This window comes from Labeo rohita, chromosome 1 (assembly GCF_022985175.1).
Source record: "Labeo rohita strain BAU-BD-2019 chromosome 1, IGBB_LRoh.1.0, whole genome shotgun sequence".
NCBI classification, from domain to species: domain Eukaryota; kingdom Metazoa; phylum Chordata; class Actinopteri; order Cypriniformes; family Cyprinidae; genus Labeo; species Labeo rohita.
In genome coordinates, this window is record NC_066869.1 from 21,106,997 (window position 1) to 21,129,494 (window position 22,498).

At 35.9% G+C, this 22,498-nt stretch overlaps 1 protein-coding gene across 4 annotated transcripts; it reads left to right on the forward strand.

Moving 5' to 3' along the window:
• The first annotated feature begins 1,627 nt into the window (after window positions 1-1,627).
• Window positions 1,628-20,763, forward strand: si:dkey-37g12.1 (atrial natriuretic peptide receptor 1). Of its 4 annotated transcripts, none has more exons than XM_051121146.1 (27): window positions 1,628-1,800; window positions 1,988-2,182; window positions 2,276-2,397; window positions 2,722-2,811; window positions 2,909-3,054; window positions 3,924-4,045; window positions 4,141-4,287; window positions 4,393-4,547; window positions 5,130-5,265; window positions 5,471-5,562; window positions 5,681-5,810; window positions 6,547-6,625; window positions 7,016-7,115; window positions 7,370-7,462; window positions 7,620-7,697; window positions 7,794-7,898; window positions 8,903-8,974; window positions 9,063-9,225; window positions 9,389-9,541; window positions 9,663-9,837; window positions 12,086-12,229; window positions 15,660-15,783; window positions 16,389-16,457; window positions 16,547-16,721; window positions 17,945-18,043; window positions 18,225-18,316; window positions 18,722-20,763. In XM_051121146.1, the coding sequence occupies exons 1-27, from the start codon at window positions 1,638-1,640 to the stop codon at window positions 18,767-18,769; spliced, it is 3,267 nt and encodes a 1,088-aa protein (XP_050977103.1). In that variant the 5' UTR covers window positions 1,628-1,637; the 3' UTR covers window positions 18,770-20,763. The 4 variants fall into 4 exon arrangements, 3 of the variants coding, with proteins under 3 accessions (XP_050977103.1, XP_050977112.1, XP_050977119.1); XM_051121155.1 differs by having other exon boundaries at window positions 5,711-5,810; XM_051121162.1 differs by having other exon boundaries at window positions 2,055-2,182.
• The last annotated feature ends 1,735 nt before the right edge of the window (window positions 20,764-22,498 follow it).

Consider the following 22,498-nt stretch of genomic DNA (forward strand, 5'->3'; position numbering starts at 1 on the left):
CAAAATACCCGTTAAAATGATGTAAAAAGGGAAATTGCTGCTTACCGTCTTGTAGTTAGATGAGAGGGTCATAACTCACCACACTGAGAATAGAATGGTGTTTTTTAATCGTTCGTACTAACATTTACTGTTAAATTTGTCGAGTGACACACTGTGTGAACTAGCTAATTAACTGTCACGTAGAGAGCCCGCCAAACATGGAAATTGGCGGAACAATTTGATGACGTTTCTTATCACGTGTTAAAAGGCTGTAATCATATTAAAGTTTTTTTTGTAATCATTAAGACTTATGCTTATAATGTGAACTTATTCGTCACTTACAGTAAGTCTACTTGTATAACATCAAACAGCCTCTGTCAAACAAGTAAAATTAATATGACAATTTTTTAACCTTTACAAATATTTCTCGCCCCCCAGAGGTCACTCTCTGCGCATCACCATTTGTCAACAGTTGCTTTACAATTTAGGTTTTCAAATTAAGAAAAGTTTAAGATATCAAACATTTATTTTAACATCAGGAAAAAGCAACAAGATATATGCACTACATATAGTTTTAAGTACATTTTCATCTCCCTTCCCTTGTGTTTTTCATCTGTTGCTTGCTCACTGGATGTTAATCTATTTACATCTTAGATTTTATTATGAAAAATGCTACACACTTTTTTTATTTGAAAATGTTTCTCTTATCGTTTTGCACTGAAAATTCTGTTAAAAGTAAGTTATTTAAATATTTTGTAATCGCTGATTAAACTTCAGTGATGCTAAAAAACAAAGCAGTCTAAAAAGATTTCTGCTGTAAAAACAAAAAACAAACATTGAAACACACGTGTAACATTTTTAAAAAATCATAACATATTGGGCTCTTTTTATGTAAATTAAAATGGGATGGGAACTGAGCTTAACTATAACATCCCAAATTTCAAAGCAGATCTCTTTTTTTTACTACTTCTGTACTATTTCTATTCCCCTGTGTATTCATACAGTGACACAAACTAACCCCACCACAGATTTTGTTGTTTATAGGCAGACATATTTAGAGGGAAAATGTTCAGCTTTTTGTACTGAGAAAGTTTTCAAATGTTTTCTGTCCTGTAAAACTGATAGACACACTAGAGGGCATTCCCACGGTACAAAACCTCCAAAGTGCCAGTGTACAGGGGGCTGACACTGTTCTTATTTTAACTTCAACCTTTTGATCTCTTGTTCCTGACCTAGCTGATTTCTGTGCTTTGATTTTTAATGTGCAAGGTATACATTAATATTCTTCTTTCTATTCTTCTTTAAAACACAGAAATCTAGCAAAGAAAAAAAGTTTTTAAAATACCAGATTATTTTAGATTTTTATATTCATGTCCTTATTTAATATGAGCAAAGCCTTGTTTATGCTTACAAAAGAGTACTTATGCATGTAAACAGAAACATATGCTACAATATCACTCAAAGCATTGACAGGCAGACATGGTTTTTTTCAGACTTCATGGACATGGGAATTCCCAAAGACATCTGTAGACCAATGTTTACTCATATGCTTGTTTAGCTATAAACAAATGTCAGAGGAACACCAGAGCTTGAGATACAGAGCAGTATTAATGTGAGACCCTTGATTTACAATCACTCTGGGGAGATCACTGTTGTGGATGGCTGCATTCAGAGCAAAACCATATGGCCACAGTTTGCCACTGGATATTTTTCCCATCCTCGAAACAGGTAGTTTCTTATCCAGGGTCCTTTTTTATTTGTTTTTGACTCATTTTGGTCAAACTCTCTGTTGGAACAGGAATTATTCTTTTGGAATGAGTGGTAAGTAATTTTATTTATTACTTTTACAGGCTTATTTAGTGCTGTGATTTTAATATCGACTATGCTGCAGCTAGAAGCTATTCAAACACATTTTGTTTGCTTACGCTGTCAAAAATGTATACATACAACTATATCTCTGTGTGTATAATAAAATATGAATGTAAATTTGGACTAATATGTCATCTAGAGGTAATGAAGCACTTTGAGAGACTTCCTGGCTCACTGCTTTTTTTGATGACCCTGGTTCCTCTCAGTCTGGGCACCAGATTCACCTTGCTGATCTCCATGCCTAACACCTCCAGTTCTTTCAGTATTGGTCGGATTGGGGCTGGAGCTCTTATCGCCATCAATTCTGTAAACAGACGTCCGGACCTTCTGCAAGGTCAGTGAGCTATTTTTACCAAGTAGAAAAGGAAGATGAATGGTATTTATATATCATTTTTAATGTAATATGTTGTTGAATTATTCATGTCAGGTCATCATCTGGATTACCATTATGTGGACGATGAATGCAATGATCTACGTGGCCCGGGGAAAATTGCGGCGCTTTACCATAGACACAATTACAGTGCTTTCATCGGACCATCTTGCTCAAATGTATGTGGTTATATTAGCTTCGTCTGCAAGACAACTGAAGGTCAAAATAAATGATTAACCAATAAAAATACAGCTAGTTTAAATGGAATGTGTCAAAAATAACAATCACTCACTCATATTATTAGATGATAGACTCTACAAGCACACAGTTCCAATTAAAGCTTAAAATTGACTTTTAACGCATGAAGGGCTATCAAAAAGTAATTACAAAAGTCGTTATAATCTCATTTGTCACAAGATATCATCATTACAAGACAAAGGACTATCAAATGTTCATTGAGTAGGAAATGGAGTATCATCATCTGTTGTTAATTCTTATTTAAGGTCTGTGCAGTGACTGCTAAACTAGCAGCTTATTGGAACATTGCTGTCATCAGTCCCGTATGTGCAGATCAACAGTTTCTAGATAAGAAGGTCGGTTGTAATGTTTGTGGTACCACTGACATGCTACATCTTAAAATGTACTTTTCAGCTGCTAAATGTCTTGTTCTCTTGTCCCCTTTAAATTCAGGCCTATCCGACTTTAACAAGAGTGTTTGGATCTTTCACTAAACTAGGAGCTTTTTTTGTGGAAATCTGTAAGCAGTTTGGCTGGCGGCAGATCGGCATCATCTATGACAATAAAACGACCTGGGCTATTCCCGCCGAGGGGATCAGGTATGTAATGTACCTTAAAAGTGAGAGGCAGACATTTACATTTTATTATAAAATAACATAAAATATACAGTAAAAATATTGTAATTTTAATGGTAAAAGACTGTTTAACCTACAACAAAAACCTGTTAATTTTTTAACAGTAAGTTTTTCATTTATACAGCTATTTTTCTTGTTTATTATCAGCTATGTATGTTAGCCTACATTCTATGTATCATTATGTTGTGACTTTACTTGTTGAGGCACAGAACTATTAAATAATTGTTAAGTAATATGTCATTGTGGTTATGGATATAGAATTAGTTAGTTCGTCATGTGCCTCAGTGGGTTGAAGCCATGCATTTCAGCTTCCATGAGCTTCAGCTTATTCGATGTTAATTGATACTCATTTTTACCAAACAATATCGATTCTTAAATCCCAAAATTAATCACAAGTAGCATTTGTATACAAATCAGTTCATTTTAATGCTCAATATTGTAATAGTATACCAGCTGACTCTCCTGTATATTTTTTTTTTTCCTTAAGAAAATTTGCCATGTACTATACCTGATACAGTGGCATGCGAAAGTTTGAAAACCCCTCGCAGAATCTGTGAAAATGTGAGCAATTTCAACAAAAAATTAGTATATCTTCATCCTGTTCAAAAGTTTTCACCCCCTGGCTCTTAATGCATTGTGTTTTCTTCTGGGGTTCCCAAACTTTTATATGCCACTGTATATATCCAAAATAATCAAATTGTAAATTGAATAGAATTGCAAGCTTGTGAATCAGAATGAAATCAAATTGTGAAATTTCTGTCAACTGCTATGATGAAGTCAAGAAGTTGATTTTAGATTTCTTTTTAGATATAATTATTACATTTTCTCGAAAGGTATCAAGCAGAGCACAATAACATCACAGTGGCCAAGTATCAACAAATCCATGGCTCTGTCTCCCAAGGGTCCTTGTCAACCTGGCCCTGGGCCTTAACTGAGGTGTCTCGAGTCTCTCGCAGTAAGAAAAAATCCCCTCTGATGAGAATTTATTCTCATAAAAGCAGTGAGGAACTAAACAATTAAACTATTGTTTCTGTTCTTTCACCTGTACAGTTATTGTGATATCAGCACATGGCAAGGTGGTCCGCAGTTTGCTAATTGAAGCTCACAAGAAAGGCCTCACCAATGGAGATTTCGTTTTCTTTTGTTTCGAGCCCTACAAGCAAAAGGTGTTATTTGGCAGTTTCGACTGGAACCAAGGTGTGTTACGTAACAACAAAACCAATGACTTTGCTCATAAACTGAGACATTACTGAACATGCTGTAATTTGCTATTTATAAGTACATGGTTTTCTTCTTTCTCAGGTGATGGATATGACTCAGTGGCCAGGCAAGCTTATCAGGCTCTTTTTTTCCTGTCTCTGTATAAACCCAGTGATAAACGATATCAGGCCTTCTCAGAGAATGTCACCAGAAGATCCCAAATAGACTTTGGCTATACATATGCTCCTAATGAAAAGGTTTACTTTTACATTATGCACATTACCAAAGTTTTGGCATGGAGGTATGTTTTAAGGAAGCTTGATGTGAAATTTAGGACCACAAAACTAGTCCCAAGTAGTACAGGTATATTTGTAGCAATAGCCAAAAATATATTGTATGGGTCAAAATTATTGATTTTTCTTATATGTCAAAAATAATTAGGATATTAAGTAAAGATCATGTTTCATGAAGATATTTTGTAAATTTCCTACCGTATGTATGTATCAAAGCTTAATTTTTTATTAGTAATATGCATTGCTAAGAACTTCATTTGGACCATTTAAAGGCAATTTTCTTAATATTTTGATTTTTTTTTCACTGTCAGATTCCAGATTTTCAAACAGTTGTCCAAATATTGTCTCATACATCAATGGAAAGCTTATTTGTTCAGCTTTCAGATGATGTATAAATCTCAATTTCCAAAAACTGACCCTTATGACTGGTTTTGTGGTCCAAGGTCACATTTAGTTTATTTGTAAATATCATTATTCCAGTGAGATGACCCTTCAGCACAACTTCTATGTAATTTCATTATGAGTTCAAATGTTTTAATTCAACAGGTTTCAGTCCTAGCAGCCATAGCACATGATAGTGTCTGGCTGTATGCCCAGGCATTAAACGAAACTTTGGCAGAAAATGGAAACCCATATGATGGCTTATCCATCACTAAACGAATGTGGAACAGGACCATCACAGGTTTGTAGAGCCTAAACGATAACCAGTGATTCTCAACTAGCATGCAAGTTGTAATTAAATTTTCCCAAACCTTTATGAGGTTAAGATTATATGTGCATATGCAATGCTGGGTTATGAGTGTCTAGTATTTTGGGTTCGGTGAAAGAGTGCTTGAGCCTTCTCAGTCCTACAGCATTTGCATTTTTTGTGACTTTTTGTTGAACAGGTATCCAGGGAGATGTAACTATTGATGCAAGTGGAGACCGTGAGTTAAATTACATGATGAAACAATTCCAAAGCAGTAATAACCAGTGTCAGGTGAGCTATATGCTTACTATCTAGACTGACTGTAAGCACAACCAATGCAAGCTGTCTGAAAACTGCTTTGCTATTCTGAATTACATTTGTCAAATGAGTCATAGGGTTCTCAACACAGGTCACTGCAAACTATTTTGGGACTTATAAGGCAGTACAAGGGGTTCACATTAAGTGGCCTGGAGGACGGACAACTCCCCCAAAAGACGCTCCAGACTGTGGCTTTCATGGAGAACTCTGCAACAATCTAGGTACTGGGCAACCCCAGTTCTGCAAATTATATTACATAACTTCTTGCACATTTCGTGACACTTACAAAGTGAAATGTCAAGTTCGTGGCAGAGGCATGTTTTTCCAGTGAGGGGCTGGGCTTTCATAGCCTCAAAGTTGAATGTATTTCATTGTTGGTCTGTCATTTGTTAACAACATGATTTGAGGCTTGGAAGCATGTTCATGTGGTTTTAGCTTATCAGCTCCTTCAAGGGGCCAGTCAGAGGCCATAGTGCAGGAACTTTATTTCCAGTAGGTGGCACCAGATGCCCAACTTTGCTCTGTACATCAGCGAATTCACATCCCAGCACTCAGCCCTGTTTTCTTAACCCTTCATTTTCATCTTTTTGGCATTTCCCCGTACCCTCTCTTTGATTAAAGAAGGAGGAAAGGAAAAAATCTTGAATAATGTACCAGTGCCTGCAAGATCCAAATGTCCAGCTCTGTGCAATATAGATTTCTCAGATTTCTCCCCCAAGCTAACAGGTCGAAGTAATAAAGTCTGGACTTACGCAACCAGATATAATACTTTTATCAAAATTCTGAAAAGGTGACTGGATGTGACTGTTCCATATTGCATTCCTACGGAATTACTCTTGGTGGCTTCCAGTCTTGCTGTATCATACTTCTATAAATGGACGTAGTTGGATTTTGACACCAAGTGAGTGCTAATCACCCCGCAGACCTGCAGATTACAAAAATGTGTTGTATTTTCAGAGGGAAAATTCTTGTTTGTTTTGGGGATCATTGCTGGCTTGGTGGCTGCAGGGACCCTTGCAATCTGTGCTTTATACAGGTAATAGTTACTAAACTGTATTTTTACTGCTCTTAAACATTAACATTGCACATTCAGGATTGCCGAATCAAGTGTAGCAATGAGATAATTTGCATAAATGAGATGCATATACTTTGATTTTTCTTCCCGAGAGATCTTTTCCATTTTCATTTATTTTGGATGTAAGATTTTGCATGTTATACTGTAATTATGTTGCAACATTCTGTTGATTTTATAGCTCATGAATGCCAGACTAAATTCAGCTAAAGCGTTAGAGCTGTTGCCCAAAAATACAAGCCATATTCAGTCAGCCCCACTGCTGTTTTTCAGTTTTTGTCAGTATTTCAGGATTTATTTGCTTTGTAGATTTTTAGATTACAGTCTTCAAATGAAACTAATATTCATTACCAGGAAGTTCAAACTCCAGGAAGAAGCTTCCAAGATGCTGTGGACAGTCAATGCTGAAGATGTCGTAATGATGGAGCATCACTCCTCAACTATGCCAGCAAAGGTTTTGAGAAGATTTAATGCATTTAATGCATGTTGATTAAGTAACTCTTCTGGCCCACAATTTCCTTAATTTTGTAATGCAAGAATTGTGTAAACTCCTGCATAAGTACTAATAGCAATTGTTACACAGAAATATTGAAATATAAGACACTCTTGCTAATCAGTACTGTTTTCATTTTGGTTTGTATGGATTAAATTACTATATGCACTATGAATGAATCTATTACATACTACATTCTCCCCTTTGTGGTTCAGTCCTACAGATCCAAACCCATTCAGGCTTCTTTGGAGTCTATAATTTGCAGCATGCAAGACAAGCCATCAGCACACAGAACCGCAGTCTACAAAGTAAAGTATATGGGATCTCAGTGTTTATACATTTACGTCACTGCATAGTGACATTATGTAGAAGACAATTTATGCTATAAAACATTGGCCATGATTTAGTTGGACAATAAAACGATTCATAGTTCAGTTAATTCAATTAATTTTCTCTCACCTTCAGGGGACAATTTGTTCTGTTTGCTTTCTGAATTTAAGAAGCACTCATCTGAGCAACGAACTGCTGGCGGAACTCAAACAGGTAAACTCTGTTTAAAACATTGACAAATGCACTTAATTTGTTTATACAAAATGCATTTACTCATTTAGGTAATATTATGTACCTTTGTGTCTTCAGTGCAGAGATTTGACCCACTATAACCTTTGTAAATTTATTGGAGCAGTCTTGGAGACCCCTCGGCCCTTCATTCTTACAGAGTACTGCCCTAAAGGAAGCCTGCAGGTGCTATTACATAGATAATTGTTTCTTTTCTATCAGTTAAGTGTATTTCTTCTGGGTTTTCTTATGGGTTTTTAATAATGGGAGTTTCGATTTATGAATAAAATGAGTGTAACTATTGGGACAATGGTTGCAATCATTAGCCAGGAACTTTATTGCAATGTATATTTAAAATAAAATGCATCCATCTTTTCACGCTGAAAACAACTGAGGGACTCATATGCAACTATTACAGAAGGTTTAAACACTCACTGATGCATTAGAAGGAAGCACAATGCATTAAGAGCCAGGGGTGTAAAATTTTGAACAGAATGATCTAAATATCATTTTTTTTTTTTCATTTAGTACTGCCCTTCAGAAGCTATAGAAGATACTTACATGTTTCCCAGAAGACAAAATAAGTTAAAACCACCTGAAGCATCAGAGAGCATTTGAACCTTCTATAATAGCTGCATTTGAGTCCTTCAGTTGTCCTCAGTGTGAAAAGATGGATCTCAAGACCATATAGTCATTGTTGAAAAGGGTTCAGATACACAAAAATGCTGAAAAACCAAAGAATTTGTGGGACCTAAAGACATTCATTGACATTTTGTATGATCCCTCTTATTTTAGTAAAATAATTAACATTTTGCAGATTCTGCAAGATGTATGTAAACTTTTGACTTTAACCGTACGTGATGAAGGCATAGCTAACTAGCAAACTGTAGGCTGCAGTAACTAACAGTAATTACAGTAACTTGAGATTGAGCAGGCGAACCACTGATGCTGATGCTAGTGCACTCTAGTTATTATAGTGTTCCAGTGTGTCATCAAGATCTCAGGCCCGCCCAAAAATCCTGAACACAAAATGGTGAAAAACTGTTTAACGGTCTAACTTCACAATTCAATACTACATAGTTCACAGTCTTTGTAACGTAGTTTCAGCAAAACATTTATAATGTGTTTAGAAGCAATTCTCTGACTTTTTTTGTCCATTGTAACAAAATTTTTGTCTCCAAAATTTGCAGGACATTTTGAAGAATGAGTCTATCAAGTTGGACTGGACTTTCAAGTATTCCCTCATGCTGGACATTGTAAAGGTCATTGTGTCTGTGCTTCATAGTTTAAACTGTTTTCGCTGACAATAAAATATAAAACAGTGATGGATAAATTTTGTCTCTGTTGTAGGGCATGGATTATTTGCACCACAGTCCCCTGCAATGTCATGGTCACCTCTCATCGGCAAGCTGTGTGGTGGACAGCCGCTTTGTCCTGAAGGTCACTGATTTTGGACTTAACGCACTCAGGCGTTCAGACTCAGAGCAGATCCCTGGATTTGACCCCTGGACTGGTAAGCTGGAAATGTAGAAATGCATATACATTACATTTTTTAAACAATAGTGTGCAATACATAAACACACAAATGTGCTGCACACATAAATGCAAAATGTAGATAGGTTTAGTTAGATTTTGTGAATTCTGTGGGTTTCTAAATACGCGTTTTGTATTTTAAGCTCTACTATGGAGGGCACCAGAGCTGCTGAGGCAGTCCATTTCAGCTAATGGTACTCAAAAAGGGGACATCTACAGTTTTGCCATTATCGCTCAAGAGGTAGTATATCGTAGAGGGCCTTTCTACATCCCCAATTGTCACTTCAGTGCTAGAGGTATGGTAATGCACTTCACTTCCTCTCTCTTTGAAGCCACTCTTCATAACATAAGAAAAAAACATTTCAGATGGACAACTGTACAGAACTGTTGGCGAATCTCTCCGTGTCTGTTTTTCAGAGATTGTGGAGAGGGTCAGGGCGGCAGGCTGTAGCCCACTGAGGCCTCACATCGACTCAGCGGAGGGTGTTGAGGAACTGGAGGGAATCATAGTCAGCTGCTGGAAGGAGAAACCCACAGACAGACCAGACTTCAGTTCTCTCAGGAATGCCATCAAAAAACTTTTTCCTAATGGGTCTGTATTGAAGCAAGACACAGAGCAATATGTTGTTTAAGCATCTCTACATTTCTTTACATATATACATAGACATACAGTGCTGCCTAAATGTTTGTGAACCCTTTAGAATTTTCTATATTTCTGCATAAATATGACCAAAAAGTTAATCAGATTTTCCTGAAATTTTCCTCAGAAGTCCTGAAAGTTGACAAAGAGAACCCAATCAAACAAATGAGATAAAAATATATAATTTGTCATTTATTTATTGAGAAAAAGTGGTCCAGTGTTAAATATTTGTGAGCTGCAAAAGTATGTGAATTTCTAGGATTAGCAGTTCATTTTAAGGTGAAATTAGAGTCCATTTGTTCAGATATGTAATCAATCAATAGGATGACTATCAGGTGCCAGTGCATGTCCTGTTTTAATTAAAGAACAGGAATAGGTTGCAAATGACCTCAAGGCTAATATAAAAGCACATAAAGGCCTTTCTCACATTGGTTAATATTAATGTTCATGAGTCCATCATCTGAACAACCATGGTATGAATGGCAGAGCTGTAAGGAGAAAGCCACAACTCAAAAAAAAATACAAAACACTGCTGTCTATCTGCAGTTTGTTAAAGATCATGTGGACAAGTCAGCGGGCTATTGGAGAAAAGTTTTGTGGACAGATGAGACCAAAATAAAACTTTTTGTGTTTAAATAAGAAAATGTTATGTTTGGAAAAAGAAATTCACTTCATTTCCAACATAAGAGCCTTATTCCATCTGTGAAACATGATGGTGGTAGTATCATGCTTTGGGCCTGCTTTGCTGCATCTTGGCCAGAATGGCTTGGCGTCAATGATGGAACAATGAATTCTGAATTACACCAGCAAATTCTAAAGGAAAATGTCAGGACATCTGTCCGAGAACTGAATCTTAGAAGAAAGTGGGTCATGCAGCAAGACAACAACGACAAGCACACAAGTCATTATACCAAAAAATAGTTAAAGAAGATCAAGGTTAATGATTTGGAATGCCTGAGTCAAAGTCCAGACCTTAATCCAATTGAACTGTTGTGGAAGGACCTGAAGCAAACAGTTCATAGGAGGAAACCCACCAATTTCACAGGGTTCAAGTGTTTCTGTACTGAAAAATAGGCTAGAATTCCTACATGCTCTTATGCAGAACTGATCAGCGGTTACAAAATATGTTGCAGTACCTGCAGTTATTGCTTTAAAAAGGGGTCACACCAGATATTAAAGGCAAAGATTCACATACTTTTGCAACTCGCAAATATTTAACACTGGATCATTTTTTTTCATGTTCTTCTATTTTTCATGTTTTTGATCTCTGGTTGGTTTTGTTTGATTGGATTCTCTTTGTCAACTTTCAGGACTTGTGTGAAAATCTGATGTTTTGTGTTATATTTATGCACAAATGTAGAAAATTCTAAAGGGTTCACAAACTTTCAAGCAGCCCTGCATACATACGATACCTTATAATCTGTAACTTTATAATCTACATTTTTATTTTACGTCCTATACAGTACACTGTAAAATAGTAACATGTTGGCACTTGGCACTTGCTTACAACAGATCATAACAAAGAGAACCACAAACACTCTGACTTTTATGGTCCTCTGTGGACTGCACTTTTATTAGACTTTCTGCTGATACAATCTTCTCCATTTGCAGAGTAAGATTCCCAAGTGAAGTCAGTGATAACATTGAGATAAGTTTGATTAAAGCCACTTAAAACAAGCAGTGCTGAGGCATCAGTAGTGTACAGCTATCTCTCCTCCCCAATCTAGTGGTGTCTTGACACTGTAACAGTTGCACATTCTTCCTCTTTGTGCTTGTTTCAGCTCTAAATGCGGGTAGTTGTGACTAATGAGTGCTTTTGAGGTAATAAAGAAGAACAGGGCAGAGACACAGAGGATCATTAATTACACTTACAAATGACAGTGTTTAATCAGGTAGACAAACACACAGGATATGTCCACTCTGGGGACCAGTGACACACAACCCAGCGATCACAGAGTCCCATGAGAGTAACACTGTCACAACGTATCACGCTACACATTTATACTGGCCTTGGAGGATGAACGGAGAGAGAGAGATTAAAAAAGCAATAGTGTAGTGTGTGCTGATAAATGTTTCTTTTGCAGCTGTTGAAGGGGCAATAAAGAATTACTGCTTCTTTAATGTGGTAGTACTAAAGCTAGATAATAGCTTGTAATAATATTAAATGATTTTTGCTAAGCATTTGTGTGTGTGTGCACAGGGGGTCTGAGAACATTCTGGATAACCTGCTGTCCCGTATGGAGCAGTATGCGTGTAATCTTGAGGAAATAGTCAGTGAACGTACCGCTGAACTCCAGGAGGAGAAGAAGCGAGCAGAGGGTTTGCTCACGCAGATGTTGCCACGGTAACGCTCCAGATTATTAAAAAAAAGCTGATCCGAAGCTACCTATGACACAGGCTATGGCACACCAAGCCGAAGGTCAGTCAATTTCAGGCTGTCTCTGAGCATCTAGTCTAGTTTTTTCAGTATTTTCCACTTGTTGGACCATTGGCAGCTTTTACGCATGCTGATTGAGCATGCTGAATCAACAGCACAGTTCCATAGTGAGACAGCCTGTACTGATTGGCTGTTCAACTTAGCAAAACAGTGCACAGGAAGTTAAGAAAGCACATACAGAACACTCTTTTGGCTCTTCCAGTTTGTCTTTTAGAATGATGAATACAGACTACTGCCTTCTGCTGGTATGGAGAGTTATTTCCTTTCACGCAGGAGCAAAAACTGTATGCTAGCTGTTGGCTTTAGTGTTTGGTCAACCTCAACTTTTTTTTTTTTTTTTTTTACTATAGTCAGCTTGGTTTCTGCTATTTTTGATGTCGGTTTGATGTCCCTGCTGAACCAATATAATTTCCCATTATAACCAGTAAAACCATTACAAATTCTGTGATGTTTTTTATTGTTTTCTTTTTTTTTTTTCCAGTAGGGGTGTCTTGGCCTTAATGCCCTAATGTTTAAAGGTTTTTTAAAATTAACACAAATTTAAAATGTATAATTTTGCAAGATGCTTGGGTTATAATATACTTGACTGACATTTAAAGGGTTACCCTGGTGAAAAAAACAGCATATGCTGGTACACTGTAAAAAATAAAAAACACAATTTGTTGAGTCAGCTTAAAATAATTTGTTACCCTGCTGCCTTAAAATTTTAAGTTCAATCAACTAAAATAAGTTTAGTCAACTTGAAATGTTAAGTTGTACTAAGTAACAACTTAGATATTTGTGTTTGCTAAACTTAACAGATGGGTAAGTAACCCAGCTGCCTTAAAATTTTAAGTTGATTCAACTCAAATATCTAAGTTGTCACTTAGTATAATTTAACATTTCAAGCTGAATAAACTTTTTTTGAGTTGACTGAACTTAAAATTTTGAGGCAGCCAGGTTACAAATTATTTTAAGTTGACTCAACAAATTGTTTTTTACAGTGTAGGCATGTTTTGATGCTGGAATGCTGGTTAGGTATGTTTTGGTGCTGGTTTATGCTGGTCCTTGACCAGCAACATGACCAGCATAAACCAGCAAAGGACCAGCATAAACCAGCTAAAGACCATCATAAACCAGCATCAAAACATACCTACCAGCATATGCTGTTTTTTTCACCAGGGAGTTCACCCAAAAATGAAAATTCTGTCATTAATTACTCGCCCTCATGTTGTTCAAAACTTGTAAGACCTTTGTTCATCTTTGGAACACAATTTAAGATATTTTTGATGAAATCCAAAAGGTCTCTGACCCTCCCATAGACAGCAACCCTGGTGAAAAAAACAGCATATGCTGGTAGGTATGTTTTGATGCTGGGATGCTGGTTAGGTAGGTTTTGATGCTGGTTTAAGCTGGTCCTTTGCTGGTTCATGCTGGTCCTTGACCAGCAACATGACCAGCAAAAACCAGCAAAGGACCAGCTTAAACCAGCTAAGCACCAGCATAAATGCTGGTTTTTTCACCAGGGAAGGGTACTACCACGTTCAAGGCTCAGAAAGTACCAAGATGATCGGCAAAGTAGTCCATGTGACATCAGTGGTTCAACTGTAATTTTAAGAAGCTACGAGAATGCTTTTTGTGCGCAAAAAAAAACAAAAAACAAAAACAAAAACAAAAACAACTACTTTATTCCACATTTTCATTTCTACTGCGTCACTTGTGGACACATGTTCACGAGAGCCCCCCCGACGTATGTGTGTAGCAGCGCTGACTCAGATTAATAGATATCAATAGCTTTCATACAGCGTGCATCTTTCTCTGCGTGTAAACAAGGCACGGCACATGTGTTCAATGTCATAGCGCCGTATCTGGGTCAGCGAAGGCGCCGCCATACGCTTGGGTCATGGTAACGTACTCTTGTGAACGCGCGTCCATAAATGACGCAGTAGAGATGAAAATGTGGAATAAAGTCGTTATTTTTGTTTTCTTTGCGCACAGAAAGTATTCTCGTAATGCACTGGGAAACGAGAAATAATAATAATAGTCAAAGATCAGAGAAACAAGAAAGGAAAAGATATGTTTTAAAGTGGGTTTTGAAATCCTGTCATGAAGAAAGATCACGAATGTGTTTGGGAATAGCATTAAAGAGTGTAGGGGCAGAAATACAGAAATTCAGTGCAGAAGTGATTCTGCATTGATTGTAAGATTTTCTGAATGGATTGTGAAGTGATTCTGCACTTAGTTTTTAACAAAGATGGCACTGTGTGCCTTACACAAACATAAACATAAAATAATCATTTTAAAAAGTCTGCAAAGGTAGAAGCAAATTACAAGGGTGCCCTGATAGCGCACATGCATCACGGAGATGTCTATTTTACGTCTGCATTTGCATCTGGAAGATATATTTTTTAGAGTGTTTGCTCATCTGCAATACGTCTATAGGATGTTTATCTATCAGATGTCAAACAGACATCTATTAGATGTCTTTAAGATGTTTGTGATTTAGAATGTATGTAAAACTGACATCTTACAGACGTCTGTCAGATGTTTGTACACAACAGATGCTTTGCAGATCAAGTGATATTTAACAGACATCTTGCAGTCGTATGTGTGCTATCTGGGTGTACAAGGGTTATCTTGTGTCATAAAAGCCGAACGCACAAGCTTCTTCGTGAGCATTTGAGTATGGGGTTAAAAACTAGATTAGAGCACCATCCGCTGTTAAAAATTAAGCTCAGAATCAATTTCAGAGAGAAACGCAATGCATCCGAAAAATCTCAGAATCTACGAATAGTGATGCATCAATTTACTGTTGCAGCCCTACACATGAGTGTAATAATGACAAAATTTTCACTTTTGGCAGAACTATCCCTTTAAACACTGGATGCCTACACTTTCAAAAAAAAAAAATACAGTTCTGTTGCTGGGGCGGTACAGTAAGGTACAAAAGTGAAAAGGTACATCTTTGTACCTTACCTACCCCTAAACAGTACATATTAGTACCTTGAAGGTACATTTTAGTACTTTGAAAGTACATATTGGTACCTTAAAGGTACGTATTAGTACATTAAAAGTACATATTTGTAACTTTTCACTCTGTACCTCAGGGTACTGCCCCAGTGACAGAACTGTACCTTTTTTCTGACAGTGTAGTGAATGCGATATAGGTTTTCTTGTTGATATACTGCAGACAAAAGTGGAACAACTGTTGATTGAATTTGACCACCACACTTCAGTTACTAAAAACTTGCTTGCACCTGGCCTAACAAGCCTACGTGTCAAGACCAGTGATCATCACCAAGCTCTCCACTTGAAACCTGGCTTTGAACAGTGCCTGTCTTTTTTCTCGTATTTTTAGATGTGTAGCTGCTCAGCTCATTGCGGGAAAGACAGTGAGAGCAGAGACCTACGACTGCGTCACCATCTATTTCAGTGACATTGAAGGCTTCACAGCCATGTCAGCATCTCTCACGCCAATGCAGGTGATGAAAGACGCAGAGACTCAAACAGCATCTCTGAGTTTCTGCTCGGTACTTTCTGACTAGGCCTCGCAGGCATTTTGAAAACTATTCACAGTGTTTTTTTTTGTTTGTTTGTTTTAAAAAAGGTCCTATGTGGGGTAATTTGTTCATATTTTAAAAAATACATATGTCCACTGCTATTTGGGGAGGCTTGAGGAGCCGCTGTCTCCTGTTGTCTAAGACTTTGAAATGCCCTACACTTGCTAAATAATGTATGTGTGTTTGTTTGTGTAGAGGTCTGTTGTGAGATCAGATACCCACATAGTAAGCTCAGGAATGGGTTTCATATGTCACATAAGAGCTCCTGACATTACTAGGTGACATGACTCAAGTGCCGAAAACCCCACTCTGTCACGAATATCAGACTTCTGTTAGCATAGCTGTTGGCCAGTCAGAGCCTTAAAGTGGAAATAATACATTCACATGAAGTTATTTTTGGACCATACTGAAGCCCACAGCTGAACCACAACGGAAAACTATTGTCACCTTACAGAAACTTTGATCTCTGTATCTGTATGCATAAGCTGACTGCTGTAAACTGACCGCACTTGTTTCCTTCGCTGTAGGTTGTAAACGTGCTGAATGACCTGTACACATACTTTGACAATATCATTGACAACCACAATGTTTATAAGGTACATAATTCATATGACTCACCATCATGCGAAATGATTTTATCCATCGTAGGATATGGGTTGCTTCATGTGTCTTTCGCTGTATCCAGGTAGAAACCATCGGTGACGCCTACATGGTTGTTTCGGGCCTGCCTATAAGAAATGGAGACGACCATGCAAAAGAAATAGCAAGAATGTCATTAGCTATAGTGCAGGGCATGAGGAGCTTCTGCAGTCCACACGTACCAGAGCAGCAGCTGCGAGTCCGCATTGGAGTTCATTCAGGTAATAAATGGATGGTGACAGCTTTTTGGCTGTGCTATTCTTGTATATTCACTGGCCTGCAATGACCCTGATCAATCACAAAAAAGAAATGTGCTCAGCATATGAATGTACTGGGATATTGCATTGTAATTTATGCAATGTAAGCACTACGTTTTATATATTTTATGAAATATGAACAAATGTACATCGGACTGGAGGTGTTCAACCTTACCAGTATTTCAACAAATTTCTTTTGTCTGCCAAAAACGCATTTTAAAAATATCCTCATCCTCTACAAATGCTTTGCACATGGAAAAAAATTCAAGCTGCCACTCCACTTTGAGTTTCTGGTACGCCTCTCATATTTCCATTTGATTTTTCAGCCTGAATATTCATAAAACGTACACAAAAAAATGTACAAAAGTAAGATTTGAAAACAACAACATTAAATAACACCAATATAATAATAATAATAATAATAATAATAATAATAATAAAATGTCTCTTTCATGTAAATGCTGTTTTTAACTTTCTATTAATCAAAGAATCCTGAAAAAAATATATATCTGAGATTCCACAAAAATTAGAAATGTTTCTTTCACAATAAATCAGCGAATTAAATCATTTGACACAAATTCAGCTTTGTGATCACAGAAATTACATTTTAAAATATATCAAATTAAAAAAACAAAATAAAATAAAATAAAATATCTTCTCCAAGTATGAAAAAGTGTGCAAATAAAAGAATATATCAATATGCATATAATATGTGCAATATACTGTAAGAAACAGATGGAACAAATTGTGCATTGTAAAGGTTTGGGGGACTACTTCTCATAAATATATTTGATTATGACTGGTTATTTATACAGAAGGTTTATACAGCACATTTTATTTCTTCTCTCTTGCCTTTTTCAGATGTGTTTTCACCAGAAAACCAATGACGCATTTGTATATTCCTTCTGATTTGGTCAATTTACACATTGGAGGAGTGTTTATGCTGCTCAGGCATTCGTGCAGTGATTACAATATGCCAACTTGCCTTATGACACATATAAGAAAAATTCAAATAAAATACATCATTATGCATTCTACTGCATAACACCACAATAAAGAGCTGATTTAGGCACACAGAACACTGGCTGAGTACTACTGCAATGGAGGAACAGAAGAAACAATTTGAAATGTGTTTGTTAAAACTACTAGAGGTTGTGGAAAAAAACGACTCATGTTGTTTGTTACAGGGCCTTGTGTCACAGGAATTGTGGGTCTGAAAATGCCACGCTACTGTTTATTTGGAGACACTGTGAATACTGCCTCCAGGATGGAGACATATGGATTACGTAAGATCATTCTTGAAGGATGTGCTGACAGCAGATTAGGAAGATATGTCAGAGAAGCATTTTAAATGAAACCCTTGTGATTGATCTGACCAATGCCTTGACCTCAGCACTTTTTTGGACTGCTGTTTAATTATGTAATAGTGGAGACAGATATCATATTGTTGTGCTTTTCCCTCTGAAGCACTGAGGATCCATGTGAGCAGTTCCACCAAGTCTCTTCTTGACACTTTCAGGACTTTCCGCTGTGAACTCCGAGGAGACATCCACATAAAGGTACAGAGTTTCTGTCACTTTGGCATTCACCTCAGAAAGCATCATATTGCTGTCATCTCACCTGTCTTAGCACATCACAACAATCCGATTCGCTCAACTGATTTTTTTCACACACGTTTATTTTAGGATTGGTGCTTCAAAATTACTAGAGCTAACAGTGATGCATCCATTGTGTTACAAAACCATAGTGTAATAAAATGACATCATAGCTACAATCAAGGCTGCAAGCATTCATATCCGAAAAGTTGTGTATACATAGCAACATAATTTCAGAAAGAGTGAAAATATTTATCCGGTAACAAGTCACAGCTGGTAAGGACCTATAAATAGATCTCAATAGCTTCCTCTTAACAACTTTTCAAAGCTTCGGAGCTGCTCTCACCTCCCTGTTCTCTTCCATTTCAGGGAAAGGGCTGGGTGAGGACATACTGGCTTTTGGGAGAGGACTACTAAACCAGATGTCTCATTTTTTCAGTAATTGTTAAGAACAAAACAAAACAAACAAAAAAGAAAGTGTGTTGATGTTTTTAGAGTGTATTACACAATTTCTACTTTGTTTTGTGTGGAAGCCCGTTTCATACAGCTTTGACACTCCATTGAAGGTTAATCTCAATAACAGGAAATTTCCAGCAAAGTCAGAACTGCGAGAAATAATGACTTTTTTTCTCGCAATTGCGATCTTAAATCTTGCAGTTCTGACTTTTTTCCTCGAAGTTGACTTTATATCTCGCAATTCTCTTTTTTTCTCAAACTTGCAAGTTTATATCTAGCAATTCTGACTTTTTTTTCCTCAAAATGGCAAGTTTATATCTTGCAATTCTGACTTTTTTCTCAAAGTTGCGAGTTTATATCTCGCAATTCTGACTTTTTCTCAAAGTTTTGAGTTTATATCTCGCAATTCTGATCTTTTTTTCTCAAAATTGTAAGTGTATATCTCGCAATTCTTACTTTTTTCTCAGAATTGCAAGTTTATTACTCAAAATTGTGACTTTATTTCTCAGAATTCTGACTTTATTTTTCAGAATTGTGAGTTTATAACTTGCAATTCCGACTTTATAACTCTCAATCTGACTTTATAACAAGTTTATATTACGCAATTCTAAGAAAATTAAGTCAGAATTGCGACTTTATCTCTTGCAATTCTTACTTTTTTTTTCTTGCAAATGCGAGTTTATATCTCCCAATTCTGAGAAAAGTCACAATTGGGAAATGTAGATTCGCAATTGTGAGAAAAAAGTCAGAATTGCGAGATAAAAAGTAATATATATATATATATATATATATATATATACACTACCGTTCAAAAGTTTGGGGTCAGTAGATTTTTATTGTTTCTTTTTTTTTTCTTTTTTTTTTTTTTAAGAAATTAATACTTTTATTCACCAAGGATGTATTAAGTTAATAATTAAAAGTTTATTAAAAGTTAATAATAAATAGTTTACATTGTTATAAAATATTTATATTTTGAATAAACACTGTACTTTTTAAACTTGTTATTCATGAAAGAATCCTGAAAAAAAAAATCACAGGTTCCAAAAAATATTTGGCAGCACAACTGTTGATATTATCCAACATTGATCATTCTAATAATAAATCCGCATATTAGAATGATTTCTGAAGGATCATGTGACACTTAAGACTGGAGTAACAGCTGATAAAAATTCAGCTTTTCATCACAGGAATAAATTCTATTTTAAAGTATGTTAAAATAAAAAACATTATTTTATATTGTAAAAACATTTTGCAATATTACTGTTTTTTTTTTCTATATTTTTAATCAAATAAATGCAGCCTTGATGAGCATAAGAGACTTCTTTAAAGACTATTACAAGTCTTACTGACCCCAAACTTTTGAACGGTAGTGTATATATTTATGCAGTAGTGGAAATGGACTTCCATATATATTTGATGAACAATACAGTAAAAAAAAAAAAAACATGAAATATTGTTACAAATATATTACATATATTACAGACAGTTTTTAATACATTGACTCTTTAGTATGAACATTCAGAAATAATAATGTTTCTTGAACACCAAATTGTTATCATTTACAATAATGAAAACAGTTGTGCTGCTTGATATTTGTGTAAAAACTGCAATTTGTGGATACATTTTTTAGGGTTCTTTGATGAAAAGATTCAAAACATGATTCATTTACTGCTACTTTTGACCAAAATTAATGCATTCTTGCAGAATACGCATTAGCATCTTTATTTAAAAAAAAGAATATACATAGTAGTGTATATCAATACCCAAGTGTTTTCATAGTTACAGTATTTTAGTTGTATCTTTATATTAATCACAAAGTTTACTGGGCACTGTAATGGAATGAAATATAATAGCCAAAAAAGATCTTTTATTTCCTTTATCAATTAATCAAATGTTTGTAAGTGTTTATTTGCATTTGAGCACTCTGTCCACACTTAATAATGCTAATAAATCAATTCTTGTACCATTTTTGTTGGACTGTATTTTGTAATCTGTCACCTATATGGACACTGCTGAGAGCCAGTCATTACATTAATAGCTCTCCCATTCCAGAGTTGACCCTTGGTGATTCATTCCCCTTCTGGCTTTTAACCAGTCATCTCTATCCTGCATTGCCGCTGGAACTTTCACTAAAAGCCTTTAACTGTTGTACCATATTGACAGCAAACCTCTAAAAACTCTAGATTCGGTCTTAACGGTCTACAAATTACTGTCGCTGAAAGGGACAGTCCACATCGGCATTACTTCTTTCTTGCTTTCTGGTAACCTTTGCCCCCTTATCACAGGGGTCATAAACGCACAATTTTTAGATGAGATGTTGCTGTGTAGAATTGCCGTGCGTTTTGTTAGGGGAGAAATAAAAAGGGTATGTTTTTGCCATAATCACTGTGCTTTCTGTGCACTTTTGGAGTTAATGGGAAACTTATCTGAGTTTGCTAGAAATTGTTCCTGCAGATAATCTTCAATTCAAACACAAACGTCTCAGGAGATGAAGGATTAAGCCTTTGATCTCTATTCAACAATATTTGTTCAAAGTTTGGCGATTTAAAGATATGTGTTGTTGAAAAGGTAAATTCAGGATTTAAACTGAAACATGCACCAAAAAAGGGGGTTTTATGATATTTCAGGCTTTGATAAAAATGTATGGTTTCATTTGATTGTGAAGATTGGGTGACTTTGCTAACTTCTTTTTTTCAAACACACTCTAATGGCAGTTTGCAACTGTTGTACTGAATGAATTCAGACATCTCATTTGTATGTTTCTGTACAATCTACTTACATCCATTAACAGGTTTAGGGGTGGACTTCTGTGCATAATTTCTTTGTAAAAATTGTTTGTTTAATCACATGAATTTGTCTGAAATTGCCACCTTGTAAAATAGGCACGTTTTCTCAAGGTTTCTAATGTTTTACTGATGCTAACCACATCTATTTTTGCATAGCTTTTGGACATTGGAATGATTTTTTCCCACCAGAAATATTATTATGAACACATTTGGTCATGAAAAGACTCCAACAGCAAGCATTTTGACTTGCTCATGAATACTTGATCAAATTTAAATCCCCGGGAATGATTTCTTTATTTCACTTAAAATGACGTTAGTGTTAGTGTTATTGTTAATGTTAAAAAAAACAACAACATGTAGAATACTGTAATGCTTGCATAAGCTGCACTTGCTCCAAGATACATTTTTCATTTACTACAAGCATGATACACACTGTAAAAAGAGTTTTATAAGTTGCAAAATGATTAAATTCACTGCCTCTTGCCTGATTAATAGTTGTTTGTTTTGCATATTTTTAGTCAAAACAGCTTTTTATAATTTCTTTTAATGTTGCTACATTAATATTTAATAAAAAGTAACATGTATTTTTAATCCTAATACACTTTTAACCAGATTTTTTTTTATGTCAGTAGTCCCATTTAGCCCTACTGTACCCTATACTATACATTCAACACACAATTGTAATCACAATACTATAGGTGTTGATACAATATCCATGAAATAAGTTTGCTTTTTCCCCTTTCTGATGTGCCACTATTTGTGCAAAGCTTTTTTTCCCCTAGAGATTTTTAATATAAACACATTCAGTTCGGAAAAAGATTCCAAAATCAACTATTTTGACTCTAGTCACTCATGAATACTTAATCAAATTCAAATCCCTCATGAATACTTTATTTTATATCTC

Bases quoted from the DNA above. Each gene is read 5' to 3' on its own strand.
- si:dkey-37g12.1 (XM_051121146.1), top strand. From the start codon at position 1,638: ATGGCTGCATTCAGAGCAAAACCATATGGCCACAGTTTGCCACTGGAT. The intron at 2,812-2,908 runs GTCGGTTGTAAT...CTTTAAATTCAG, and splicing joins AACAGTTTCTAGATAAGAAG to GCCTATCCGACTTTAACAAG. The intron at 16,722-17,944 runs GTAATAAATGGA...TGTTTGTTACAG, and splicing joins CCGCATTGGAGTTCATTCAG to GGCCTTGTGTCACAGGAATT.